This window comes from Chroicocephalus ridibundus, chromosome 6, assembly GCF_963924245.1.
Source record: "Chroicocephalus ridibundus chromosome 6, bChrRid1.1, whole genome shotgun sequence".
Taxonomy (NCBI): domain Eukaryota; kingdom Metazoa; phylum Chordata; class Aves; order Charadriiformes; family Laridae; genus Chroicocephalus; species Chroicocephalus ridibundus.
The window spans coordinates 46,369,979-46,396,761 of NC_086289.1; the positions used below are offsets into that span (position 1 = coordinate 46,369,979).

General features: G+C 37.2%; 1 protein-coding gene across 2 annotated transcripts in view; it reads right to left on the minus strand.

Annotated features, from left to right (window-relative positions):
- Positions 1 to 308: 308 nt before the first annotated feature.
- ATP13A3 (ATPase 13A3) overlaps positions 309 to 26,783 on the minus strand; it is a 61,428-nt gene continuing 34,953 nt past the window's right edge. Inside the window, exons 12-34 of one of the 2 annotated variants that reach the window (XM_063337995.1) lie at positions 26,036 to 26,215; positions 22,926 to 23,083; positions 22,072 to 22,260; positions 21,088 to 21,149; positions 20,365 to 20,515; positions 19,779 to 19,895; positions 18,705 to 18,722; positions 18,459 to 18,612; positions 18,252 to 18,372; positions 17,547 to 17,671; positions 16,453 to 16,631; positions 15,873 to 15,995; positions 15,711 to 15,790; positions 14,997 to 15,039; positions 14,790 to 14,899; positions 13,852 to 13,948; positions 12,909 to 12,981; positions 11,895 to 12,072; positions 11,039 to 11,229; positions 10,497 to 10,585; positions 10,213 to 10,293; positions 6,229 to 6,318; positions 309 to 4,683 (exon numbers count right to left, since the gene is read on the minus strand). In XM_063337995.1, the coding sequence (XP_063194065.1) occupies positions 4,486 to 4,683; positions 6,229 to 6,318; positions 10,213 to 10,293; positions 10,497 to 10,585; positions 11,039 to 11,229; positions 11,895 to 12,072; positions 12,909 to 12,981; positions 13,852 to 13,948; positions 14,790 to 14,899; positions 14,997 to 15,039; positions 15,711 to 15,790; positions 15,873 to 15,995; positions 16,453 to 16,631; positions 17,547 to 17,671; positions 18,252 to 18,372; positions 18,459 to 18,612; positions 18,705 to 18,722; positions 19,779 to 19,895; positions 20,365 to 20,515; positions 21,088 to 21,149; positions 22,072 to 22,260; positions 22,926 to 23,083; positions 26,036 to 26,215 (2,807 nt within the window). In that variant the 3' untranslated portion in view covers positions 309 to 4,485. The remainder of the gene's footprint in view (positions 4,684 to 6,228; positions 6,319 to 10,212; positions 10,294 to 10,496; positions 10,586 to 11,038; positions 11,230 to 11,894; positions 12,073 to 12,908; positions 12,982 to 13,851; positions 13,949 to 14,789; positions 14,900 to 14,996; positions 15,040 to 15,710; positions 15,791 to 15,872; positions 15,996 to 16,452; positions 16,632 to 17,546; positions 17,672 to 18,251; positions 18,373 to 18,458; positions 18,613 to 18,704; positions 18,723 to 19,778; positions 19,896 to 20,364; positions 20,516 to 21,087; positions 21,150 to 22,071; positions 22,261 to 22,925; positions 23,084 to 26,035; positions 26,216 to 26,783) is intronic. The other variant, XM_063337996.1, reaches the window with a different exon arrangement.

Sequence of the window (26,783 nt, forward strand, 5' to 3'; positions counted from 1 at the left end):
TGGCATGCGTACTTCCCCATTGCCGTCTTTAAAAATACAGAGGCTCTGAACAACATACCCATGAAGTGTTGAAGGCCAGGCTGGATGGGGCTTTGAGCAGCCTGGTCTGGTGGGAGGTGTCCCTGCCCACGGCAGGGGGTTGGAACTAGATGGTCTTTAAGGTCCATTCCAACCCAAACCATTCTAGGATTATTCTGTGACATTAGTGGGAGTAAATCTGTATTTTTCAACAAGCTTTGGATGGAACTGTGTAAAGAACAATTAAAAACAATTTCATGAAACTAATGAAAAGAGTTAAAATATCTGTTCATTTTAATTTTATTTTCAAAGAGCTTCAGTCACAAAAATGATTTACAAGTCTATTTACAATTCTATTGTACAGTTATTTATGTATGCCTCTTGACAACAGGGTACCATTCTAGAGCAGCAATACATATTTTTAAATACAAAGATGTAGTATCATTTCAGATTTAAAAATAAAAAGGAAGCTGAGCTTCTAGAGAGCGCTGTAATGATGAACTTTTTAATCTGTGTTCGGCTTGAGGAATTCATAACAAACTGAATAGTTTCTGGTTCACATAATTATCAAACAAGCTGCAGTTTGTTGAAAATAGCTTTAAAAACCTGAAGCTTTACTGTATAAAATCAACATATTCAAGACTCTAAAAATTGTCAAAAACCCACAGCTTTCCCTTAGACATACAAAAACCTAAGTTTACAATTCAGAATTTCATGGGAGAAATCCTACAGAACTTTAGCTCTCTCATTTTGTGATGACCAACATAAGCATTAAAAATGTGCAGCATAAAAAGGACTCCACATCTGCTTAGTATTATACTGTATACACATATACAGTACAGGATTATTTACCCAATTTGGGATGACTGTTCAGCACAACCTTCATGAAGAAAGAAAAAATAAATAGAATTTTAAATCCAACAACTTTTAAAAAGTGCAACAGTAAGAGTTTCCAATTTAAAGTTATGATGAATATGGACAGTCAGTTCTGTGGGTGTTTTAGCCGCTTCTACTCAAGCATTATTCGCAGCATTTTCTTTACAGTAGATTTAGTTCTATAGTACATGAAACAAGAGTTACTGCTAATTAAATCTGAAGGGAAGAGAAAAAAACACTTTAAAAATAACCCTGAGGGATATACAATTTAATGATCTTGCAATTTATTTCTAAAAAGTAACATTTATTATTTAGCAATTGCTTTTCTGGGTAGACCAGTCCTTTAAGTATGTGCATAAATAATATTTAAAAATCAGTAATATTTACAAATCCTAATACATCAAAGTAAAATACGTACAGATTAAAGTCTGCATAAACAAATAATTTAATAATAAATCAAACTCCTCAATGTAAGGCCAAAATATACAGCAGGAAGAAAATGTCTACCAAGTATCTAGTGGAGATCACTAAATTGGTCTGTTCACCTGAATTTAGACTTCCAAGATGAACATTAGAAGAGATTCTTTTCACTACAAACTGAATTTCATCTTACTTCAAAGCAGAAACTGAATATGCTAGTGCAGATCTAGTTTGCTGCATTTCTGAAAACCAGAAAAACTAAACTGCTCAAAATGAGAAAAATTATAGGTGGCCAAACTCAGCTCTTGGGCAGGAAGGCATAAATCCCAATAATTGCAGAAGATGCAAAAGCTTATTTTGTGGCTGAACTTGCAACAACAAGAAGGATTCTCAGAAAAGCAGATTTATTATTCTTGACTGAGCGTCAGAAGCAAATAGGTCAGAGCTCAAGCAGGCAACCTCAAGAACGTTTACTAACTCGGAAGGCATACCTTGAGAAAACTAGCTCCCATTTGCAAAATATTCAAGTTTAAGAGACTCATGACCCATTAGTCACTCAATCAAGTGGAGATACTTGGCAATTTCAGTTTTAGTAAGAGCTCCCCAAAATGCTCTCCAAAGACAAGCCCACCTTAATAAGCTGTTTCCTCCTTGCTTTCTAGATAAGTCTAATAAACTAGAATAAGACTGAAAGACTAGCTTCAGAAACCAGAGAAGCTGCAAGAAATTATGATTTTAGAGAAAGTATTAAGCAAGAGCATATCAAAGTGAGAGACACAAATATTTTCTGTCACTTCTCATGGAACATCGAAGCTAAAATGGTCAGTGAAATGGAAAGCAAAAGCTTATGTGTTTAAGGATAAGTCACAGCTCCCAGGTCCAGATGCATAGCTTCACAACATTTTTCAACTAAAATATTATTTTTCTTTAAATTTGAATACTACTTACGCTGCTAAGAATTATTCTTCATCAGTTATTCCATGCTACAAAGATTTTGTAAAATCAACATTGACTGAAGTTAGCCAACTGACTCAAGCTCATGATTAATAAGTTTATCCAAATCCACAGTTGCGGACCCCTTAAAAAGCTACCGATGTTGTTCGATGTTTATGACCTTAAGAAGCCAGGATAATACGACTTTTACATTGCTCTGTTGAATGAATGCTAAGAAACCCACTTCCCTCTTCCTCTTGCTCCACCTCTCAAAAACAACAACAAAAAAAAAAACAGGAAAAGAGTTGACAGCTGGACAGGAGATAGTACACCACATGCATAACATTTATGAGGAGCAAGTGCTAGTAACTTAAACACCCAAGTTCTAGGAAAAAGTCTTCCAAACCATTTAGCTCCATTTTTAAATTCCCCATTGGCACAGTACATTCAACACTGCAGAAACCATAACGTGAGCAGCAGGGGACACTGGCTGTAGTGGGGGACACTGCCCGTACTGCCTTATAGAGCAGCACAAGGGAATGAGGCCCAACCTGAAAAAAAAATCCCCTTATTAAAACAATGCTGGAATGGAATCATCTCCACAGGAATTTAAAAAAACCGCTTCAAATTCCATCATCAGAATACACACAATTCACACTAATCCCAGCTGGCCAGGGAGTTTGGGGCCCTCCTTCCACAACTATTCCAAAGGACCTGACTTCCTTCTCTAAAGGATCTCTACAGGATCGTGACTTCTCCAGATCCCCTCCCAAAGCCTGGAGGTGTGCGAACCAGTCAGTCGCATCTGGTCAAAACAGACCGAGCAAAACTCACTATTTTTATCATCTTCCCCAAAGACACTAAAGAAGACTTTCCTGACAGTTTAGCAAGTTGAAGATGGTTTGGAGATAATTAATTTGTGGTTAAAAAAAAAAAAAGTTTTAAGCTTTGCATGCGAAGATGATGCCTGCCCCTACATCTTTGCAGTTCTATTGTTCTAGTGGCCTTGTGTTTTGACACCGCCTAATGGCAAAATGATGTATCGCTACCCTAAGTGCTTAAGCAGCATTATTGTTGATGCAAGCATTTTTTATTCTTCTTTTAATAAATAAAATCCACATAAGCCTTATAGTTCTGCAGCAAGACAGATTTTTAGCTCATCTATTTTCTCTTAATTTTGTTTCATACAGCTACATATAGTGCTTAAGACACTGGCAGACTCTTTGAAATGCGAATGTTCTTAACATGCACAAATCCCACATGTGGGCATGTGAAAATATTCCTCCCTCCTCCCCCCACTTCCCTTGCAGCAGTAACTCTGGCCTTACTACTTCAAGGTATATAGGAAAATTATTTTAAGAATTACAAAGAAAACATGGTCTACAAAGGGATGATCCAATCCTTCTGCTAGAAAAAGCAAGGTTTGTGGAGGAATGCATAGCTAAGTATACTAAAGCATGAGACAGAAGAAAGTGTTAAGATTCTCCAGCCTTCCTTCTCCAAAAACTTCAGAGTGTAGCCAAACGCCTCCCCCTCCACTGGAGGCCACCAAAGCCCGCCCTAAGGGTTAGCTAGAAAGGAAGCCAAGAACCCACTTGAAAGCAATGTGCTTTCTTCTTAAGGACAGAGCATACTGCTTTTATAGCATTCCCAGCTCCTGCTGTGGCAGACTAAAGAATTAAAACTTAAAATCCAAACTTTACACCTAGAAACACTCTTTACTAGTAGGGACAAACTTAGAGGTACACACACCAAAACTTTAGAACCGTTCTGAGGCACAAAGCTTTTCAACAGTGAGTATAAAAAAAAAAAAAAAAGGATGACAAGGTTATTATGTGCCTCTATTATTACCATGAAACCATCACATCATAGGGCTTACATGAACACGTGCCCAGGTGAGCAGGTTAGAACAATGATTGAGATACTCCAGGCAAATAAAGTGAACCTGTTTTAACTGCCCTGCAGTTTAAACCTTCAAATACATCTCATTTAGGAATAATGAAATTTTGAAAGAAGGTGGAAGGAAACACAATCATGTTTGTTCTGCCTACGGTAACCTACATTTTTAAAATGTATAGCCATAAGATGTCTGGCTCTGAAATTTGTATTCAGAGAGACAAAACAGTTGGAAATATCTGCATTAGAATTTGACATTTAGTATACTGCAATTTCAAATAAAGCCTTAAAATTACATTCTTCTGAATACTACTAAAAGACAGATGCCACCAAGATCCACTGTTACGTTACAGTGATGATTTGATATGATCCGTTTCCTTGGGATGGTACTTTAGCTTCTGTTGTTGTTCTGGGTTTCGGTGGCCATTCTGGATCAACCAGCAGTTCCTGAGCTAGATGCATATACTTGGCTTTTGGTGTCTTCTCTCTGCAACCAAACAGGGAAGAAAGGAAAGAGACTCCACAGCGATCCACAGCCTCCTGCAGAAGTGAACAGATTTGAAAATTTGATTACCATAAGAAAAGAAATAATATAACTTCCAATACAGTCAATTGCTAGAAGAAAAACTACCATATTTGTTTCTGATTTGCTATGCCATTGTCACATTGGACCTAGAAAGTGTAGTAAAGAAACTCTTTTGTTGTGTCATCTCTTCTATACTATGGTACCAATGACATTTAAAAAAAAACAGTAAAAAAACCATCCACATTATCCTAACATCTAAGGTCACCAACAGCTTTTATGCATATTTTATATTAGTTTTGATAAACACAGGTCTAACAGGCACCATTAAGTGATGTTACTATTGAAGAATGAAAGCCTGGTCTAGAAAAAGCAGTCAAATTCCCAGAGTCTCAAAACACTTTTTAAGCAATGAATTGTTTAACTAAAGGCAGCCAGCCAGCCACAAGTGGCAGTATTTAACGTGCCAATACTGTGAAACCTAAGTCCTAAAGGTATTAAAAATTATTAAAACAGACACAAATTATTGAACGTAAGCCTTCCTTCCTATTTTTCCTCTCCCCATCCCAAATGCATGTAACTTAACTAGCTGGAGAAGAGACGCACCATTTCTCATTCTCAAGACTAGATCCCTCTCATGTCTCAGAGCACCTGGACATATATTCTATGGTTCTCTTTATGGTCTGAATTTCTATCAATGGGGGAACTGAACCAAACATGAGCCTTAAGCACAACCACCGCTCTTCAGGGTGAACACAAAGCAATGTTTTCTTGAACAGCCTCAAAAGGACAGATGTAAATCTGAAGTGAATACATTTAACAAAATTTAATACTGAGAAATAAACCCTTGTAATTTTAACAAGAACAAATGTACAGCCAGCTGAAAGTAGTAAGTCGACAGGCTTAAAGAGAAAAAGCTTTTTTTTTTTTTTTTTTTTTTTTTTTTTTTTTTTTTTTTTTTTTATGGGATTCGCATAGATTTCCTTCCCGTATTAATGGCAGAAGGGCAGACCAGATCAAGATTCATGGTCACCTGAAAAACAGAAGCTAAATCCTTCAGTCTCCTAAACCACCTGAGGTAGTAATAACATACTTCATTTGACATTTTATTTTGTTTCATTAATACATACTGTAAATTTTTACTCTCATGAGACAGTGTTCTAAAACCCTAAACCAAATTGATGTAATGAAGAACTGGATTAGGATCCAGCATCAGCAATTCTTCCAAGCAAATCAAGACGTTCTCCAGTTCTAGCATGCTAACTTGTGACAACACAAATAAAATTTGCTAATACGAAAACTGAAGATAAAGTGAAAAAAGTCTTAAAATCCTCTGCATTTGCTTTGCAGTTCTTGTATACAGAGCTAAATTCTTTAAGTGTCAACAAGGAGAAAAATATAAAACCAGAAGACTTTCCTGTTAATATTCAAGTTACAGAAATCTAATTTAAACAGTCTTAAACTTAAGATAAGGCAACAGACACTTATAAATCATAAAAAACCCCAAAACTGAATTAATCAGCATGCACTTAAATGATGACAGCAAAATACTAGTCTCCAACCTGAGGCGGCTGGGGTATGGTGAGGCGATATTCTCCTTGTTTGTCTCGATTGAACACAACCTTCCAAAGGATCATATCAAGGAGGACATTCTGTGAGACATTGCAGTGAGCGGGAAGAATTAAAGAAACTAATGATCATTTGTTGTTAGTGTGCACATTACAAATAAACCCCAAAATAGTGTCAGGCATAAATAATTCAGTGCCAGGCAAAATGGAGAGTTTACGTTATTTGTCAGTATACTTAAGCGATAAACATTTTCATTCTTAAAGTGCTCACATGAGATTTAAGAATACGAACACGTACTTTAAATCAACAGCAACAATGACCAAAACTGCATCCATGGATACAGGTAAAAATCATAAATATACATTCTTAATGTGTTTCAACACTCTAAAAAAAAAACCCAAAAAAACCCTCTATAGCACCACAGACTACGTGCTTAAAGCAGTTTCCCCTCAAACCATCTTTAACATCATGGCGTACTTCATGTTGGAGCGAAGCTTTGCTTGGCGTTTGTTTTAAAGCAGTGACATTCTCAGAAAAGCTTCAGCGGGGTGGCAAAGCTGAGCCACCAGCAGGAAGTCTGAAGAAATTCTGTAGGAGCCGTTCCAGATTTTGGAGAAGAGGGCAGAACTTTAACAGTATGTTCAGTACATCTGGTTATTCTCATACAGCTGCGTGGGCGGACTTGAGAGCCTTGAACAAATCCGGCACCACAGGTGTGAACTTGTATCTTCCATGGCCTTGAGCACACAAGTCTGTTCTTTGGACAGATTCCATTTCTAACATCTGACTAACCTCCGCCACCGAGAAAGTGGAGCTGATAAGCCAGGCATTTATAATAGATTTTATAACGCTTATGATCTTATAGTGTACTACAATTTTATACTGCTTTTATAAAGCTTTTGCCAACAAATCTTCAGCTTGTTAGATGTTCATTTTTGAAGCCAGTCTGGTTTAAGTATGTCTATACCAGGCATCAGGGTAAGGAGCAACATCTGCTAGGATCTGCCTTTGTTGTGCAATATTTTCTATCATCTGGCAGAAAGAAGATGCATGCTTTGTGAACCTCATCTGGCACCCACATGGAAGGAGCAAAAGCTTCACACAGCATTTTGGAAAACTTATTTGGGACAGCCACAGTCAGAAATCATTCCTGTTGTAGAAGCAACTAAAACTACATACGAGTGTAGCGTGATACAAGCGTCAAACTGGCAAGTGTGACGAAGATTGTTCCAATCCCACATGTATCTCATCATTGTAAGATAAAGAAGTAATTACTGAGGGATTAGTCTCAGCAGAAGAACCACCTCTAGGTGATATACCTACAGAACACCTTGTTAAAAGAAATAAGGAGATGCCACCAGCAGGTTTTCCTAAATACTGAGAATATGACCTGTAGTACCCAGTAACTCTGTAGCAAAAAGTGTAGTGAGCAGAAAATCCAGCCAGGCACACAAGGACAGAAGGGCAGTGAGCTGTACCGGAAGGAAAGGAATGAAATAGCCTACGATTTCCACACAACACACCGGACACAATGCATTGGCACCACATGAAAAAGCTTCAGGGAGCCTGGAGTAATACTGCTCGAGTTGGACAAGCACAGATCAAAAGGTGGGGCAAAAGCAGGTTGAAGTTATGGAAGGTGAAGTGCATATTGTAACACAAGGTTCGGGACTTGAGGATCAGTAGGCAATGCTTCTGTTGGACACCTGCTGTACAGTAAGATAACTTAGGTCTAAACGAAGCATTTAACTAACAGTGAAACTGGACGAAATAGATTTTAAGTCAAAGCAGAACATCCCAAACAATGTCAAGAAAATTAAACTCTATAATTAATTCTATTCCATTCCTAAAGTATGGGCAACAAGATAAATAGGAAAGTCTGGCTGAAAGGAATGTGACAAATCATCCTACCAGTTTTGGTAATGACAGTTAAGCGACTAAAGCGTTGAAAGATGCTAACTTAAACCTGCATAGGAAAAAGGGGGAGGTGAGGCTTGAAATACTGGGTGGAAGCAAATGCTCTACAGTAATTACATTGCTTAGGTTATGGTTACGAGAAACTCAGAAGTTTAGAGATTGATGTGGGAACAAACAAGGCCCAGGAGTGGAACCTCAGGAACGTTTAAGCCAGAGGAGAAACACTTGGCCTTGAGAGACACGCACCGATCCATGGACTGACACACTGCACAGACTTTCTACTAGAGCCCTTGCCCTTCCAGAACAGAAACATCACCAGACTGTATACAGGTTAGAAACGATCATCTGCAGAACTAAGTAATTTTTCAGCAGAAGCTAAGTTTAATTTATTTCTCTCGGTAAAGCTTATCAGCGGACTGAAAATTGTAACCACCACCTATTTACAGTCCAGGTATCAACACAAAGCTCAATTCCAAGGAATAATCTTAGCACTTCATAAAAGCTCATTTCCTAGAGATGGCAATAAAAACATCAAAATTGACCAGAAAAAGTAAACAGGAAAAAATATTTCTATCTATAAGGTTTGTTTTAAATTTATCATAAGACAAAAAAAGCCATGATTCCGCAGCTTTAGAATAACTATTTTTTTTCAGTAGCAAGATCGCAATATACATAAAATTTAACTCTTAACAAAGAAAAGAGGAGGCAAAAAAAAGACAATTATTAGAAGTTTAGTAGTACAAAATAGACTTAAAGGACATGAAGGAAACCTCACTCACAAGCAGGATTAGAGTAAATATAGGGCAGTGTAAGAAAGGCACTAGGAGAGGATAAACATGTTAATAACAGGGCAAAGGCCAAAAAAATGAATATCTACTGCCATGTTTTGGAAAAGACAAGTTATCGCCTATCACGTGAAAACAACTGAAAAACATGTTCCAAAAGGCAGCAACATAATAACATATATTGCAAGTTCTATATGGAACATCATTTTGAACACAAAGCCTTGATAATTTTATTAAGCTATCAAAAAAAACCTGGTTGGTTTTATTTTTACTAAGTCGTGAATAAAAGGGAAAAAAATAGCCAAGTGGAAAGAATATTAATGCTGTAGTAATATTCAAAGGCCAAAATGGTATGATTCAAGCAAACATTATCCTGGTTACCTTGATAGCAATCCCTCACATAGTAATGGAAACACTGACTAGAAGCTGCAGAAAATGTTATACAGTAAAAACAGATAATTGTAGTGTGCAAGTGCTAGATAATGTTGAAAGACTGTTTCATCTAGCAGGAAAAAAAATAGTGACTAATGGCTGCAACCAAAACTCAGATGTAGTCTAGGTTGGAAATAAGGCATCAATTTAACACGGAAAAGAACTAACCACAGGAATAAGTGACTGGCTTTGAACCCAGATTCCTTCTGGAAGATGTTATCTGTCAAACTCCAATTCTTGGAAACAACAGAGGGGTACCTGGATGAAAGGTAGGGCATGTTTCTGGCCACATTAACTCTGGAATTACAGCAGAAGAGGTCAATACCCAGAGTTGACTGGCTTTGGACAAGCTCAGGGCTGGAAAAAGCAGATCTGCATGAACATCTCTAGTTCTGGACTTGGATCAGATTAGATGAACAAGTTATATAGACCTGCATTATTCTGAACAATAAGGTATGTATATGATCCAACTGAACGAAGACAGGCTCCCCTAAGGATTTTATGTAGTTCTCTACTACGTTGTTGTTCTGAACTGAACTAACACAGTAAATAAATGTGGAGAGTATTGTCCTATGAAACAGCTGAAATAATTGAAGTCTTTCAACTTTTCCCCCCCTTTTTTTTTTATTCATAAAAAAGGCTTTAAGATCATTCCTTTAACACAGAAAACCTTGACACCTTAAATCTAGTTTACAGGGACTTTTTAGGAATACAAAGGTAACAAAAACAGTGACCACTTACACTGGCACGCTGTGAAGAGAGACTTCTAAACAAAAGACAAACACATACTCTGGAAAAAGACCCACTTAACAGACAAGCATTTTTTCCATTTGAATTTCTTACCTCCGTCAGCACGGATACAACTGCATTGAGAATAACAATGATGAGAATTCTGAGGCGCCACTCATATGGCACGCACACGAGCTATGAGAAAAAGTTGCCAGAGGTTAGCAACACACACATGAAGTAGACACACCACACTGAAAACAGGCTCAGCATTATAAATTCTCCCTTTCCACCCCCAGAGATGCGAAGTTAAAGCTCTAAAGCCCTCTAAAGGCTGCCCAAAAGGCAGCCAACCAGTTATCCCAGGAAGTACAGACACCTGCACATCTGCTCAATCTTACCTCAAGAAATGTGTCAATAGATTCAACAGGATGCAACATGATGAAAAATATGAAGACATAAAGAACTATCACAGATACAACAAACAGAACTGTAAAAGAAGAAAAGAAATATTTTAATTGGACCATCTCACAATCAGAGTTTTAGATAGTTTTCCCATGTATCGTGGGTTCATTACTCCCTGGAAGTAATCTCTTTTCTTCCTCTAAACCCCTTCCTGACAGATTTCGGCAATACAAGTTGTGCTGACAGTCGTAAAGAGACAGAAGGCCAGACTCAGTTTCTCAGTGGCTCAATTGTGGAGCTGAAACATATATACGCATACACTTCTACAAACAAAGCAACTATTAACATAAATTTCTCCCTACAGTTTAATACTTCCGTATTTCTATCTCTGATTATCAGAGGATAATTGTTCTATGTTCTCCTAGCAACACTATGACTGCTGATGGGGCACAAGAGAATTGTAAGCAAGCCATGGATAAACAAGTGCAGAGTCACTTGGAGTTTTACTTGGAACAGTACACAGTATGAAAGGACTTACAATTTTTGTAGGATGGTTGTCTAAAGGGCTTTCCCTTAGAAAAGACAATTGCCACTATGAGGTACTGAAAGCTGGATATAAAAAACAAAGTTGTGTTTTCATAATTTTTAATGTAATGTTCATCATCATCAAGAGTCTCATTCCCATGGTGTGCAGAGCTGGTGTTTGTGGCATCCAATAGATTACATGCACTACAACAAAGAAAAACATTTAACACTGAATTAAGGAGAAGATGTACACAAGGCCTATTTATTAACAAAATTAATGACAGATGAATTGCTATGGTAGTAAAACAAAAATTATCCTTGAAAACCTACTACAGGTAGCAAGAAGTAACTCAAAACTGCGGCAGAGAGGGAGGAATTTTTGTGAATTCTGAGCTTCGAGTTCTTTTATGCTTCCAGCTTGTAAGTTCACTACATCAACTGTTTAGAAACTATCCCTGAAGATACACTTTGAAGACAGGTAAGAAAATATTGCAATCTAAAAAAAGAATAAAACACCTCTTCATTTTCAGAAATACGAATTTGATTTACTGGAACTCTAACAGGAAAAGAAAACTTTATAACATAGAGTTAAAATATGTCCTGAATTTCAAATTTCAATCTCAACTGTCACACAGTTGAGGAGTCTTCAGACCCTGCAGTCTGGCTCTGACCCAGTTTTGAGTTTCAGCCATTGGCGAACTCCTATATATTACTGTGCTTTTCAGAAAAAATTCAGCAGACTAACAAGTTGCCATACAGAAGCTTTATTTAAAAAGTCCTCAAAGGGGGGTAAATAAAGAAGAGAGCAGTTATTGCCTATAGGTTTTCAATCATTACTGTATCCCGCATGAAGCAACTGGAACACTTACTCAGATTCCGTTGTCCAAGGCTCATACCAGGACTGCTGTTTGACCCAAAAAAACCCAAAGGTTTGGAAAGCAAGGCAGATGATGATCTGAGACAAAACGGAGCACAGAAGTGGACCTGAGATAAGACCTGATGGAGGCCTTCGTGCAACAAGCTCCTTCCAAGCAGGGTTCAGACTCACTGCAAAGAGAAAGAAAAACAAATTACACATTACATCATTATGGTTTTCAAGAGTTACCCTGTTCACATGCTGTGGAATTAGAATAGCTTGCTTATGGCATCACTTTAATAATTAGTCCAGAACTGCAACTGTGAAGCCACCCTGAAAAGACTATATCCCACTAGAATAATGCCACAGTGCCTTCTGCAGGCTGGTTACCCCCAACAGCACAGGGTAGCAGGGGACAATAACAGAAGCCATGAGACTTAAGGAATTAGGAGTGTCTGGCCAAATTCCCCTTGTCTGGCACAAGGACTTACAGCTTGTCTCATCAGTTTTGGTCTGCCATTGCTTCAAAGAAGCAGTTTCTATTAAACTTGAAAATGGAATTCTACTGTTAGCCAGTAAACCAAGTGCTGGGTTTCTGTGTGTAATCAAATACTTCACTAGATAATAGACCTTGAGTATGACAATTTGTGGACAGAATTTCAGCTAAAAATGCAAGAAATCAAAACATTGGAGAAAGACGATATTGGAACAACGCCTGTTCTGATTCCAAAAACAGTTTCCTCATGTCAGGAGATATTTATGGCTTCCTGTGCTGCGAAGAACTACTTTTCTAAGACCATGCCCACAAACTGCTTTTTGTATGACGACATTTCACAAACTTCAGATTAATCTAACTTAGTACACAGTGGTTTGGGTTTTTTAATGCGTATACTGTAGCAGTCGTAACATCCCAACTGTATGTCATAGTGCTTACTCCAAACAACATGTAATTATATATTAAAGAAAATCTGATGAAGCCAAAACTGCTTCATAGAAGCCAGAAGTGTTAATTCAGCACGATACTTACTAGTGAAGACAACCACCAAAATGATTGCCAAATCAATGAAGAGAAACTGGAAATCTCCCAAATTGCTCAGGATCTAGACAGAAATCACAACTGAAACATTGGTAATTTCTTCACACTAAGAAAACATTACAGTGACACTTCTACGGCATTAATTCTTTAAATTTCACTCTATAAACTAGACAGTCTCTTGTCAAACTGTTTTCCTTTATCTGCAGGAGTCTTGAGTATTCTACAATTCATAGATCAATTTACTGAAGTATCAAGGTATGAAACAATTTCAGTTTCAAGATGCATAAGCTATATGTAATTGAAATTTGTTTGTAATCACACTTGTATTACTGAATCTTACAAGCCAATGAAATAATAGCTTAGGCCCACAGGTCTCTAAACACCATAACCTTACTATATGGTCATACAGTTCTCAAAATCCACCTCAAGGGTCCTTTAATACTTTGCATGTTTAATTTACTCAGAATACAAATTAAAATACAGGATTTCTACCACATGCCATATTGTGAATCCAAACATATTAATAAGAAATACTGCATTTTGCTTTTTTCCCCCCCTCCTAAACTCAATACTTGCAAACTGCTCTCTTTCAATCCTTATATAAAACGAATGCATTGCCCTTTAAAGTTAGGTTATTTGAAAATGCTGACCGTTTTTAAGTAATGGAAAATTGTATTTTTGTTCAATTTATATGCTTATTTGGACTTTCCACTGTACAGACTTTCTATTTGCAGGCATTAGTTACTGCCTTTTTTAAGTAGATACTACCATGTTTTTCATACAGTTAATATAAAAAAGCAAAAATACCAACAATACTTTTTAGAATACAAGTGTTCTGTACTCAAAGAGACTTGCAACAATTTATATTAAATATCTATCAATCTTCAAATCTCTGAATTATGTTGACAGTGCTTAAGCACAATTAAATACTTACAGAATATAGCAGAGTAACACTGATGTACTGGATAATGCTGTATAGTGCCATGAACTTAAATACACAGAAGGAAGTTATTAAAGCAGCACGGCCTTCCCTGTCAAAACAAATGCAATAGTGTAACTAGAAAGCTTTCTGTGCAGTTAAATTCTGCTTAGCAAAATGTTAGCTGCAATTAAACATATCAGCAAACCCTTTGAGGGACATCAGGCTGAAGACACATGGAGCAAATGGGGTGAGAATGGTACACTTTCAAGTACCAAGTTGCAAGCGTGCTTTCTGAACTAAGCCAGGACCTTACTTCAGGGTTCTTTCGACTTTGTGGTTTTCCAGCAGAGGTTTTAAAACGAAGGTCTGCTTGCAAAAGCATCTGTGAAGCGCTAGTTTACTGCATGGATTGAATGAACACGCAGCCAGCCACAGAGTTGCTGACTTCAGAGATGTTTCTGACTACGCATTACTTCATTAGTTCCACGCTGACTTAACTACATTCTTCTCTTGTTGACCTTTATCCAAAATTATTACCTAACTACCAACCAATTCTGGAATCAAAAATTGGTCAAAACATATTTAGAAAATTTGTTTTCTACTTCCTAGGGGGCTGAGCAGTTATCTGAAGAGTTTTACTGCCTGCAATTACACACAGCCTTTATGGAAACTAACACAGTAACTAAGATATCAAATTAAATACTAACATGTAGAAGCTCACTCACACTCTAAAGAATTAACTTTACATGGAAAAAAGGTGTTTATAATAAAACTAAATCATGCTATGGCAAGCCCTTGCTCAGAGTACTTTCAGCAAAGAAACAAAACTACTAAAAAAGTATGACTTGTTCTTTAATTCAAACTAGCTTCCTACAGCATCAAACATACTAACGTAGGGTATGCACAACGAGCTCCACAGACGCATTTAAGTTTCCAGTAAGTGGCATTACCTGATCAGCTTTGGCACGCAGGAAATACTAGGTGTCCTGGAAGTGAATGGTGACGCCACAGAAGCCTCAAGTTCAGATAAAGATATACCACCATGTGCCCTCTTTAGCGCCTGCCAGTTAACGTTGAAATAGACAACACATTAAAACTTGCTTTCAGCTGTAAAATTTAATCGAACAGTTCTGTATGGAAAATAAAAATATACTTACGCCACAGTCATTTGCTCCATCTCCACACATGCCCACATAGTAACTATAAAAGCCAAACAGATGTCAGCATTCTGGACCATTCCATAAGCATAATCCAGTTAGCTTATTTCATTGAATACTTCTATATTATTTCACTTATTCAGGGTTTGCATAATAATGAGTGGTCATTAATGCTGAAAGCAATTACTGTTCCCATTATACATATAAAGAAGTACACAGAAAAGTAACGTGACTTAGCCAGGTCAACCGAACCAATAATGACTGTCAGCCCTCTGTCGTTCCAAGGTGGTTTCTAAAGCATCTTTGCCCCAGGCAGAGATTATTGTAGTAGTCTGCATAGCTGCACTGCCTGACACCAACAAACAATAGACTGACCATATGTGAACAGACCTCATCCCGTTAATACTTCTTCAATACACAGAAGACATTTGATGGATTTGTTTATTAAGCCAAACAACGAGATTTATAAAATATGTTAGTTTAGTTATTCATCATTTATAACTTCATGAAAAGTCTGAAACTTTCACAACTAGCCAGCAGATGGTACTACTCTCATTCCCGCTCAGACAATAGCCTGATCTACCAACTCAAGGACGTTTTATTAGCCCAGTCTTTTTCATTTGGCAAAACAGCTAGCGGCATATATAATTTTTTCCTCCTGACACAGCAAACGCTGCCAACCCTCCCGCTTTCTATGCTTAAGCAACTACTTACTCGACATTTTGTAAAGCTTCCACCAACTGAGTTTTCTGATCAGGCGCCATACGAGCAAACACAGTGCCATGTAACACAAGCTGGAAGAAAGAAGATTTCTTAATGCTCACAGGGCAAAGCCTGTTCACCAACAAAAGTGCCCACACTCAATAAAATGCTCACCTTGGGTACCAGGTCCTGAAAATGCTCCAGAATCACTGCAAATGACTTTCCATTCATTGCAAAATGGTATTTGGTCATCTGGAGATCCTCAAGGCTTTCGTGGACCAATTTAACTGGAATATCCTGTCAAAAGTAATTTAATACTCTAGCTGTAATGTGTTTGCACAGATACCTGGTAATTTCATGCTAATGCTCAGAGGGGTATTCCTAGAGATCCCACGCTACAGGAGGTTTCTAAGAATGTTACTTGAAAGAAAACCTCATACAATGAAAACAGTTATTTAGTAATAAGAAAATGTGGTTTAATGTTTCAACTACCAGCAGCTAGAGCAGTCTTAAGAGATTGAAGTGTGGGGAAAAAAACCTGTCTCCTGCACAACTGAAATGTCAAATGCCACATCACAGTTAAAAAACTAGCTCCCCCAGCTGTTCTACTACTCTCTGGTATTTTAAGATCTGAAAGTTAACTAGTGCATCAATTTTGGTTTGACACTTAACCACAGATTTGATACTTAACGGAATAAGATAAAAAGAAAGAAACGCAACAGTAAAACTAACCGCTTGCATTCTAAGTTATTACCTCTGAGTTTATGGCTGGTGATGAACTAGTGCATTTCGCGAGGGTATCTGCATAATGCCAGTTGATCCTGGCAGCCTGCCCATCCTTTGGAGGTAGTGCTTCAGCAATAATGACCTTATCCTGAGGTAGAATCATTCCACAGTCTCTGGCCACAGAGATAGCAGTTAACATGTTATCCCCTGTTAAACAATTGCATTTAAAAAGGTTTCAGTTAGAAAAGGATCAATAGCATATATGGTATTCCACATAAAAGAAAAGGCACTTTTAAACTAGGAGGACGACTGCCTGATGTACCAGTGACAACCTTAGGGCAAATCAAGCCTACAGGCAAAATTCAAATCCCTCCCCTGCACTAACATCACTAGAAACTTTGTATGCTTCTTTCAGCCATAAAGGTCTCTTACTGACCAAATTTTAGTATATATTGTAAATTGGGCAGAAAACACATGGCTATCTAAAATATCGCTTTTTAAACATGGTCACAGAACATGCAAACATCGAGCTGCATTGCTAGCCTATCAAAACATTATTCCAAAGCTTGCAATACCTGTGATTTAAAAAGCAAGCACATATTGCACGGAAAACACTGAACACAGATACCTAGCCAGCTTATGGGGACATACGTCATGCTTACAAAAAAAAAAAATAATCCAATACCAAGTAACTTATTATAATATAATTCAAAATGGTAGGGACCCTCAGGAGGTCCTCTAGTCCAACCTCCTGCTCCAAGCAGGGGCAGTCATAGGATTAGATCAGGACTTTCACCTAGTCTGATCTGAAAATCCCCTACGGTTTTCCATCCTTCAATTCAGTATAAAGTAACTTGTGCATGGAGCTAGGGAGAGGAAGCTATGAAGTAGAATTAATGCCCATACCGGCTTCTGATCTCTGACTTACCAAAGCAAGTTTCACACAAAAAGAAACACTAGTGTCTGAATATACTCCCAATAGTTTCTAAACTTCCCTCTTGCTATAAATACAGTGTAATCCCAGCCTATTGACACTAAAATTTGAGTCCATACACTATAATTAAAATAAGACCAAAAAGAGATGGATTTTTATCTTTTGAGCATGAATGTTTACATGCTAACCTGTAACCATGACAGTGCGAATGTTGGCTTTATGCAAATCTTCAAGTACAGCAGGGGTTTCTTGCTTTAGCTTGTTTTGCATTATAATTAACCCCATAAAATCCATGTTGCTTTCAATAGCATCTCTGCAGAAAAGGAGGCAAGGAAAAAAACATTAGAAGAATTACAAATATTAGATGTAGCTTACAAGGTCTGATTTTCTGTTTATCAAACTAAATGGAAATGTTTATTTTTAACTATGAAAATAATTTGCTTTATAGAAGTGACCCAAGAGATACCATCATTCACATTCAATTATACCTGTCTTCCTTGTTTTAGTTTAAAATCGCATGTGCACGGGAGGGTTTTCACTACATGCCATTATTTTTAATAGAGGATATGTTTCAGTAACAAAGAAATCTGATGACGTTTTTCTGCCATCTTAGCATAAATTAAACACCATAAAGAATTATTATTACAGTTAATTTCAAGCTTAACGATGTTCCTCAGAATTCACATTATTGCAGAAAAACTTCCTTAGCTTAAATTTGTATGTGTTGTCCAGGACACAAATAAAGAATGCACAGAACTAGGTATGTCAAGACAGAAAAGTAGTAATAAGGAAGAGTAGTAATTGATTCAAACAAAGATAATTTTTTCATAATTAATCCAAAGCATATAGCTTTTAAAGCCTGTTACTTATTAACAAAATGAAGTCACTCTTACCTATTAATAGTCTGGACTTTGTGCCACGTAAGCTTAGACTCCAATTTTCTGTGAGCAAGAGCAATAACTCGGAAGCCCTGCTTAGTGTATTCTTCCAGGACACGCTCAAAGTCAACAGGAACTTTAAAAAGGTCAAGTTTAGAGTTATTAAAATTATGCGTATTAAAGGTGATCTACAGAAGAAGTAAAAATAGTTTGTTCCTTTACCTGTTTCCTGCTTACACAAGCTGGCAATCACTTCAGGGGCACCTTTCATGTAAGCATCCATTCTCTTCTCCCCTAGAACTCTTGCTATTACACACATACGCTGCAAAACTGAAGAAAATGGAAACTGGCGCACAATTCCAATCTCATAACTGGTCTGTGTCATACAGGAAGGAAGGAACAAAAGGGTTACATCCATATACATTTTGAAAAAAAGACGTACATGATTAACTGAAAAAGCGTACTTACCGAAAGCTCAAACAATTCCTAAAAAAAAAAAAAAGAAAAAATACATTTACTGTAAATACTTATTTTTAAGTATTTTTGCACCTACAAACTATTTCAACATAAATCTCACAACATCCTTAAGGTAAAGTCACATTGTATTTGCAATGGACTTCACAAAAGCTGAATATAAATATGCTGCATCTGTTTAGTGTCCTTTACTTTAACTGACACATTGTAGAACTCTAGAGCTGGATTTCTTGATTAGAATTTGCAAGAACTTTCATAGTCCAATCTCTGATTGGCCTATGTAAATCATTAAAGTACTATGGTATTTCAGAATGGAGGCCGTGATTATTAAGTACATCCCCAAAAAATCATGTAGTAAGTTTCAAGAATGTTCACACATCAGCTACCGCACAGTAATTACTGCTGTTCGTGTACACTGAGTTCTGAACAAAAAAAAAAAAAAAAAAAAAAAAGACATTTATATCTACTACAGATTAGGACTCACACAGAGGAACCAACTTGCTATACTACACCCCCCCACTACCCTGTTGTGTCATAATCTGGATACACAGTCACATGCTTGAACTCCCCCTCCTGAAGTAATAAAAAAATACTTCAAAATGCAGATATGCCAAGTACATTTTATTTTTGTAACTTGGTGCTTAATTAAAACACGCATCTATAAGGTACAATGGTGGCAAGAATTCCGTGACGTGCAGTGACATTAACAAAAAATTGTTTTAACTAAAACTGCAAGGTGAGCACACCTAAGCACTTCATTAGCAAAGTAAGAATGTGGTAATGATACTAACATTAAAACCTGTAGGCTCAAAAAGCTTTTGAGCACTTTATAACCAGTCCATAAGGGAAGTAACACTGGCAATCAGTCTGCTCACCTTGAAAGCCGCATATACTGAACCACTACCTTCAACAACAGTTTAAACATGTCTTCTGTATCTTTGCCATCAGAAACCACTCAGTTTTGATATTGTTTGAATTACATCAGCCAGAACCACAGCATATAGTAAAACATATTCATTTAACACAAAGTATTGCCTTAACTCAAAGAATCGATTTGCGTTTTTATACCATTTCTTGATTTGTTGCTTGCTTGCATTCTGGGAAAAGCTGTTTTGAAGGTCGAACCACTGTCGGCATGATTCGATTATGAAGGGCTGTTTCCTCTTCAGTTGCTTCCTCTAAAATCTGTATTAAAAATAATTAATTTATACATTCGTTAAGTTTGATTTTCTTATAATATAATTTTCAGGAAAAGAAGAGACTTGGAAGACAGCCCAAGGTGCAATAATCTTTCTAAACAAGATCTCCTGTGAGAATTAAGTGTCTTAATTTAGCAATTATCTTAAGATCCACTTAGCTATTTTTTATATGTTTATTATATGCATTGAGATCTTGCCACACACATCAGTAAGCAGTAAATTAGCTCTTCAAATTCTTTCAGTTCTAGGAATTGTTCCACAGAACACATTTTCGGAACATTTTCATATTAAGACTTCCTTTGACACACAAGTGTTGTCAAAAGCCCACCGTTTTACAGTTACAGCTCGAAACAGCATACAATGGCTTATCTTGTATATAAGAGGAAGGAAGAGTAGGAAATTTCATAGTACTGATCTTAAAAATGTTGCTTCTCTTGAAAAAAGCAGACACTTACCCATCCTATTGCTTCAAACATCTTCAAATCAAGAGGATCCCCAGAAAGTACTCCTTCAATTTTCGTAAGGGAATGACAAGTGGCCATGCAAGCAACAAACTCAGACTTCAGCAAGCTCTCACTGCAAGCACTCTCTTCCGGCAAAAGGAAACTAAAACAATGAAGTTATAACATACTTAACACTGTAATTATTTATTATGAGCCAATTCAAAAGGTTTGTTTAGATTAACAGAAGAAAATGGACTGCACAAGTCTCTTCACTTGTATTTTCACACATCAGAGAAAACAGATAAAGACTCTGGGCTGGCATCTTCAGAAACAGTCACAACTTCTGTCTCCCTCAAAAACTCTGTGTTAATTCACTCTCTAGTTTGATTCCTCATACTCTTTATCACTTTGTACTTAACTCAGTTAGCTAAGCTAATTCATTTTAGCAGCCCAAAAAGTCATCACTTAGGAGGACAGGATTAAGGAAACACACTATACTTTAACTGCAGTATGAACCCAACGAGGTCTCAGACTTCAACAAATTAAATTCCACCTCAGCCTCGTAAGATTGATAACTTTCATTACACCTAAACCATATTTTCAGTTGCATTCTTAGAGCTCATTACAGAAATGCAAACATGTATGAGCTCACATTGAATTTTCTATTCTACTCTGCTGAAGCTCCTGTTGCACCGTAGGTATCACATTTGCTATCAGGTCTGAGCTTATCCTTACCGAGCATTTTCTACTCGTTGAATTCCCCAAAGATCCAAGCCATCCTCAGTCAGTGTGCCAGTCTGCAAAATAAACCAAGGGGCATGGGAAGAAAGCCTTCAGAAACAAGTTATCCTCAGGTAAAGCAAAAATTAACACCTAATTAACCAAATTACACCTGAACAATGTATGTTTTCACTTAAAAATCAAGCCTTTGGGACAGGAAATATAGTATCCCCCTTGCTTTTTGCTAGTAACTAAGTTCCAACTCTGTTAAATAGCTTTAAAGTAAACCAAACACTCAAAGCAACCATGCCCCTCCTTGGAGACAGGACAAACAAAACAGACTCTTAAAAACCAAAGATCACAGCTCAACTTCTCTATATTCAGGGGCCGGGGACAACCGAAAATAGGTACTAAACCCTTAGTACTACTTTCTTGCACAGCTAAAACAGCAACTAGAATATATTTACAAGCGAAATAATAAATTTAGTGTGGGTACTTAAGATCTTAGATAAAAATCTAAGAAGGAAAATAAATTTTATTTAAGAATTAGATAAAAATCAAAGGATTCTGGCTGGTGGCACTACTGTCTTTCACTCGTGTTTCTGTTAAGAAACAAAATATGCTCGTTTGGCTTTTCATTGAAATAAATGAAAATAAGAAACAAGTCTGACCTCACACTTCAAATTTCCCAAAGCCTGTGTACTAAATAAAACTCTCAATAGTCCCAAACTCTCACATTTCTGGGGTGCCAGTAATAAGTTAGCACTTGGGAGTCTTGAGGTAAGAAAGCAGCTCTGTATTACAACAAATTTTTAGAGCAGACTAAATTAAGCGAGTTAACAGGTGGTAAACACTGATTACATGGAAGCTAACAGGACAAAAATCATCTAACTTATCCTAAAGTAATGAGTTTTCCTGTAGTTGCTAGTCTATACGAATTCCTGTTTATAATACAATGCCTCTCCAGGTGGCAACACAAAGTTTCAAAATTCACCTAACCTTATCAAAACACACAAGATTCAGCTGGCCACAAATATTTATCCTTTGTGGGCTGATGCAGAAGATGCCAATTTTTTTCAGTCTTCTTTGTGCATAAACAATGCCAGCGGTCATGGCAGCAGGGAGCGCTGGAGGCACCGTGATGGTGATAATGTCAAGAGACTCAATGATGATGGTGTGAGCTGGAACCTACGATAAGAGTCAGAGTTAATGAACAAGAACTCATTACCTAAAGATTCCCTATCCCACTGAAGCGTGACATTACTGTTACCAAACAATCAAAATCCACACACCGCTTTCCCCAGTACAGCACATTCTGTCTGGATTGCCCAGAAGCACAATCTTCAGCCACCATCAGCAACCATGGTAATCCAGTCTTAAATTATCCACAACCTATAACCTCAAGTTGTCACTTTTTCACCTGCAAATATATTACTTTAAACCAGTAACTGAATAATGCACATTTTTTGGAAAGAAAAAAATTAAAGTTATCAGTTATCAGTTTCTTGGTAATGATTTTTTTTTGCCTGCAGCATACTTTAGATGTGTTGTATCCTATTTCTTCCAACTGGATATCTGTCAGATGGCAATCTTACATATAATAAAGACAAAAGTCTAGTAATTAAGCCAGCAGAAATTGTGGTGAACTCAAATTTCACTCTAATGTATTCAAATTCTGCTTCTCTGCTGAATTTTGTTCTCAGTAAGCTTGTCTTTCTCATTCCATTAATACAAAATAAAGCAAAGAGGTTTTTACTTAATTTGAGTTATTTCTCGTCATCTGACGTGTGTTGGAAATCATGATCAACCCTTTTCTAAAACAAGGCTGTTTAGGACCAGAGATGAAAACATACCTCATTTAAGATGCTATTGACAACCGTGTAAAGAAACCCAATGCCTGCCACCACTACCAGAGACAGGAGAAACAAGTAGGCATCTCTGTACAGTTTAAAATCAGTTGGCTTTGGATATAGGATGGAACGAACAAGCTGTCCTTTAGCAGTACTAAAGCCTAGAAATAAAAAGTAGTAAGTTATTAAAAGTACAAACAAGAGCAATCCTATTCAAATATATTAAAAGACTCGATTAAACCCTTAAGCTACTCATTTCATTACAACTGTTTCTCAATATACAGTGAAATGTTTTGCAATACTGTAATTAAGGTGCTTCAAAAATGTACGTGCACGTCATACTGAGCGCTCCTCTCCTACGGCAAGGACCTGCAGCTGAGTCAAATGAACCCCTCTTCTACTGCAGCAGTAAACCCTCAAATGGTTTGGCCTGGAAGAGTTTGTTGTATCACATTTTGTCCCTCACAGTGCAGAGCTAGTGGGTATGTTCATTAGTTGTCTAATTAAGGCAGTCCTTGCAAAAAGAAAATGAAGTTATTCATAGAGTCCAACCTTAAGTAGTCAAATGGCAAGTCTCTGTAAGATCCCTCGACAATCAGAACGAGAGATTCAGAAAAAAAAACTGCAGTGCAGAGTCATCTTTCAGAGAAACCCACCTCTTGACTGCATTTTGACACCTAAACTAGGAGACTGAACTTCTAAGGGTCTTAGAGTCAGACAACCAATAGATACCCTGAGATCCTCCTTGAACCTTTGCCTCAACATGGGAAGAGGCCAACACCAGTGCCCAATTTTGTATGCCCGAAAGAATTTGTATCTGCTTAGACTTCAAAGTCTATTACTACAATCTCAATATCACTGTCAGGTCTGCTGGCGTTAGTGACAGCTCCTTGACAGCTTCTCAGTCTGCAAGCCGTCCTTAGCCTTTGCTAAGCCCTCCATGCTGACACACGGCATACAAGATTCTACCAGAACGAAGCAGCTACTGCATCAGGCTTAAAGAGGATGAGTTCATCACAAGAGGAACAAGGCATGAAGCCTCCAGGCTTTGAATTCGCTACTGCAGAATACAAACCATGGGCCTGCTCAGAGAAGTTCGGCACGTCAGTATGTACTTGAGTATTCAGTCATGAATGTTTTGTAATTCGACACAGCAGTCAAAAAAAGAAAAGTCAAAACTGCTTTTGATTTTAATGGTTTTGCAGAAGGTTCTGTAGCCACATAGGCTAGAACACACCAGGGTAAAACAATAAATGAAAACCTCATGTGGTCTCTTGGGAACACACTGGACATACTGAGCATTTCTGTTCCCTAAAAAAAATTACCAATTTTTGATTCTTTACAATTACAATAGCAGCCCCAATGACATACACACTAACGTATCCATGAACTGAGTTTCAGGATCGAAAAAAATGAATACATTTAGTTCATCCATATTTTATGTATATTTCAGCTGTAACATCAAACCTGTCACGTTAAATGCTTAACTCTAAAGAGTACTGCGAGTACAGCACCAGCAGATCAATCTTATATCCTGATTTATGACAAAATTAAGACTACATGTCTTTGCACACAACCATATGGAGTTCTGCTCTCCCAGAATTCTTTTAAGGACTAAATTTTCTAGTATCTTCATTTTCGTGGCATCCCCCTTCCTCAGATAACAGGATTTTTACTTGTATCTCACTAGGAAAGAATTACTTTAGTTCTTACTATCAGACATCTTAGGAGCACGAAGCTGCAAGCTCTGTGACATCTACCCAGCTCTGTAAAGTGGGAAATTCCCTACTTGCCTAAAAGCTGTCCCTGTAAACCAGACAGGAGAATAGAGAGGATTTTATATCCCTTTGTTCCTCTCATATATAGTCCTAGCAGGAAAAAATGTACTTGTTCATACATAAAATCTGAACAAGGTCCTCAGAGCTAAATTCATCCTGTTTACAATGAAGGAGCTAACTTTGACCTGTCATGGGCAAAGAGCAGATTCAAAAAAATTACTTCAGATGTCAGGGCAGTAAGAATCAGGTGTTGGAAGCAATCACAATTCTCCTGGTAAGACTTCCAGACTTTTTTTTAAAAAAAAAAAAAAAAAAAAAAAAAGCATCAAGCATCATCCTTCCTGCAGAGTAGAAGAAATAAGTCTTCAGCAGTTCATTTCTGTTCCTGTTTTGGACCTGTATATACACATCAAGCTGGGCGTATAATTTTTTTTCATTGAAGAAACAAAAGAAGTTGAGACGGATATTATTAAAGAGGAGATGTGTTCAAGGGAAGGAAAATATTTTTCTTTGAAAAAAAGATGACTAAAAGCCTCTAGGAAAGACATTAATGAACTTAATAAAAAAATCAGAATACTGACTGCTAAAACAGACTAACAGAAGGTGAAGAGAAGACACCAGAGAAAGAAGAGGCTAATTAGGATGAAGTTACTTGGTGGAAAACTTGCTTTATGTAGTATTCTAGTCAATATAGTCAAATTTATTCGACCCAATTCTATTGTAGCTTGGATTACAGCTTACATTCAGCTACTTTGTGGTGTTTTTCTTAAGATCATCTTTGTAAAGCAGAATTCCATGACATTAGCCTGTGCAATTGTTTTTAATAGAACATCTGTATTATCTAAAACCAAACCTTTAACATATTAGTATGAATAAGCACTTCTGTAGAAAGGGCTAGATCGAATACATTTTTTAAGCAAATGTTATGTGCTTTGGCAAAACTATGGGCAAAGAAAAACATTTGACATTGCCAATGACTCCACTAAAATAAGCCGTTTCCCACTACCCGCCCAAGCCGATGGTATGCCAAACCTTTTCAAAGAGACATACGTAGTTCAACCAACACACTGTAAAAGACATTTAAAGGACCTGAAAATGCATTCAGATAAGTTTTAAATTAACGCTAAAGACTGATTCACTTTCTTGCTTGCCAACTGATACTCCCCAGGAGATTATCTAGTTCCACTATTGTTGCAAGACATTTATCAAATTATTTGGGGTATACTCATTTATCCAAGCTTAGCAACATTCAACACAATACTCTGAAGTATCAGTTGACACACAGCTACAAAAGTGAGTAGTGCATTAACAAGTGATAAATGTAACGATCGATACCTGTTCTCACTACTAGAGCTTTGACCAATTCTCCAGTATAAAAACGCGTTTGAATGACATTGGTGCCACAGAACAAAGTATGCCGTTTGTGCACTTCTGGACTGTATATTTCATCTCCCATTGCTTTCGGATATTCTGAGGGATTTGGTAGATTAATCTTTGTGACAGGAACACTTTCACCTTAAATGGAATAAGAGTCTCTAAGCAAGATCAAATAAGAACAGACATTTTTTTTTCCTTCAAAACTTCAAGCAGAACAATATAATCTCACTTCATCAGCGCAGAAGCAGACGTGGAAAAAGTCATCTTCCTTTCAGCACATTATTAGGTAGTCTCTCACTTATTAGCCTCAGCTCACCAGATTCCGTATCCTATTTAACTCTATTCATTATTCACCAATACAGCTTCTGTGCCTCTTACTTCAAATCTGATAGGTGTAAAATACAGTTCATTGAAAGAAAACAGGACAAGCTTCAAGCTTCCTTCTCCTGCTGCAGGGCATCACCCCTTCTTTACTCAGAAAAACTAGAGGGTGAAGAAAATTATTTGCAGCTCCTTTGGTGACTGAGTACACTCAAGCTAGGGCTGCAATCAATTTTTATCAGTTGCTAGCAGCAGCAAGAGGCTCAAGTATATTCAAAGAATTTAACATGATAAAACACAATCTCTGAGCTACAATTTTCTAAACACTACCAGTTCGGACAGGTTACCCTAGGAATAACAAACGCTCCATCCTATTTAATGAAGC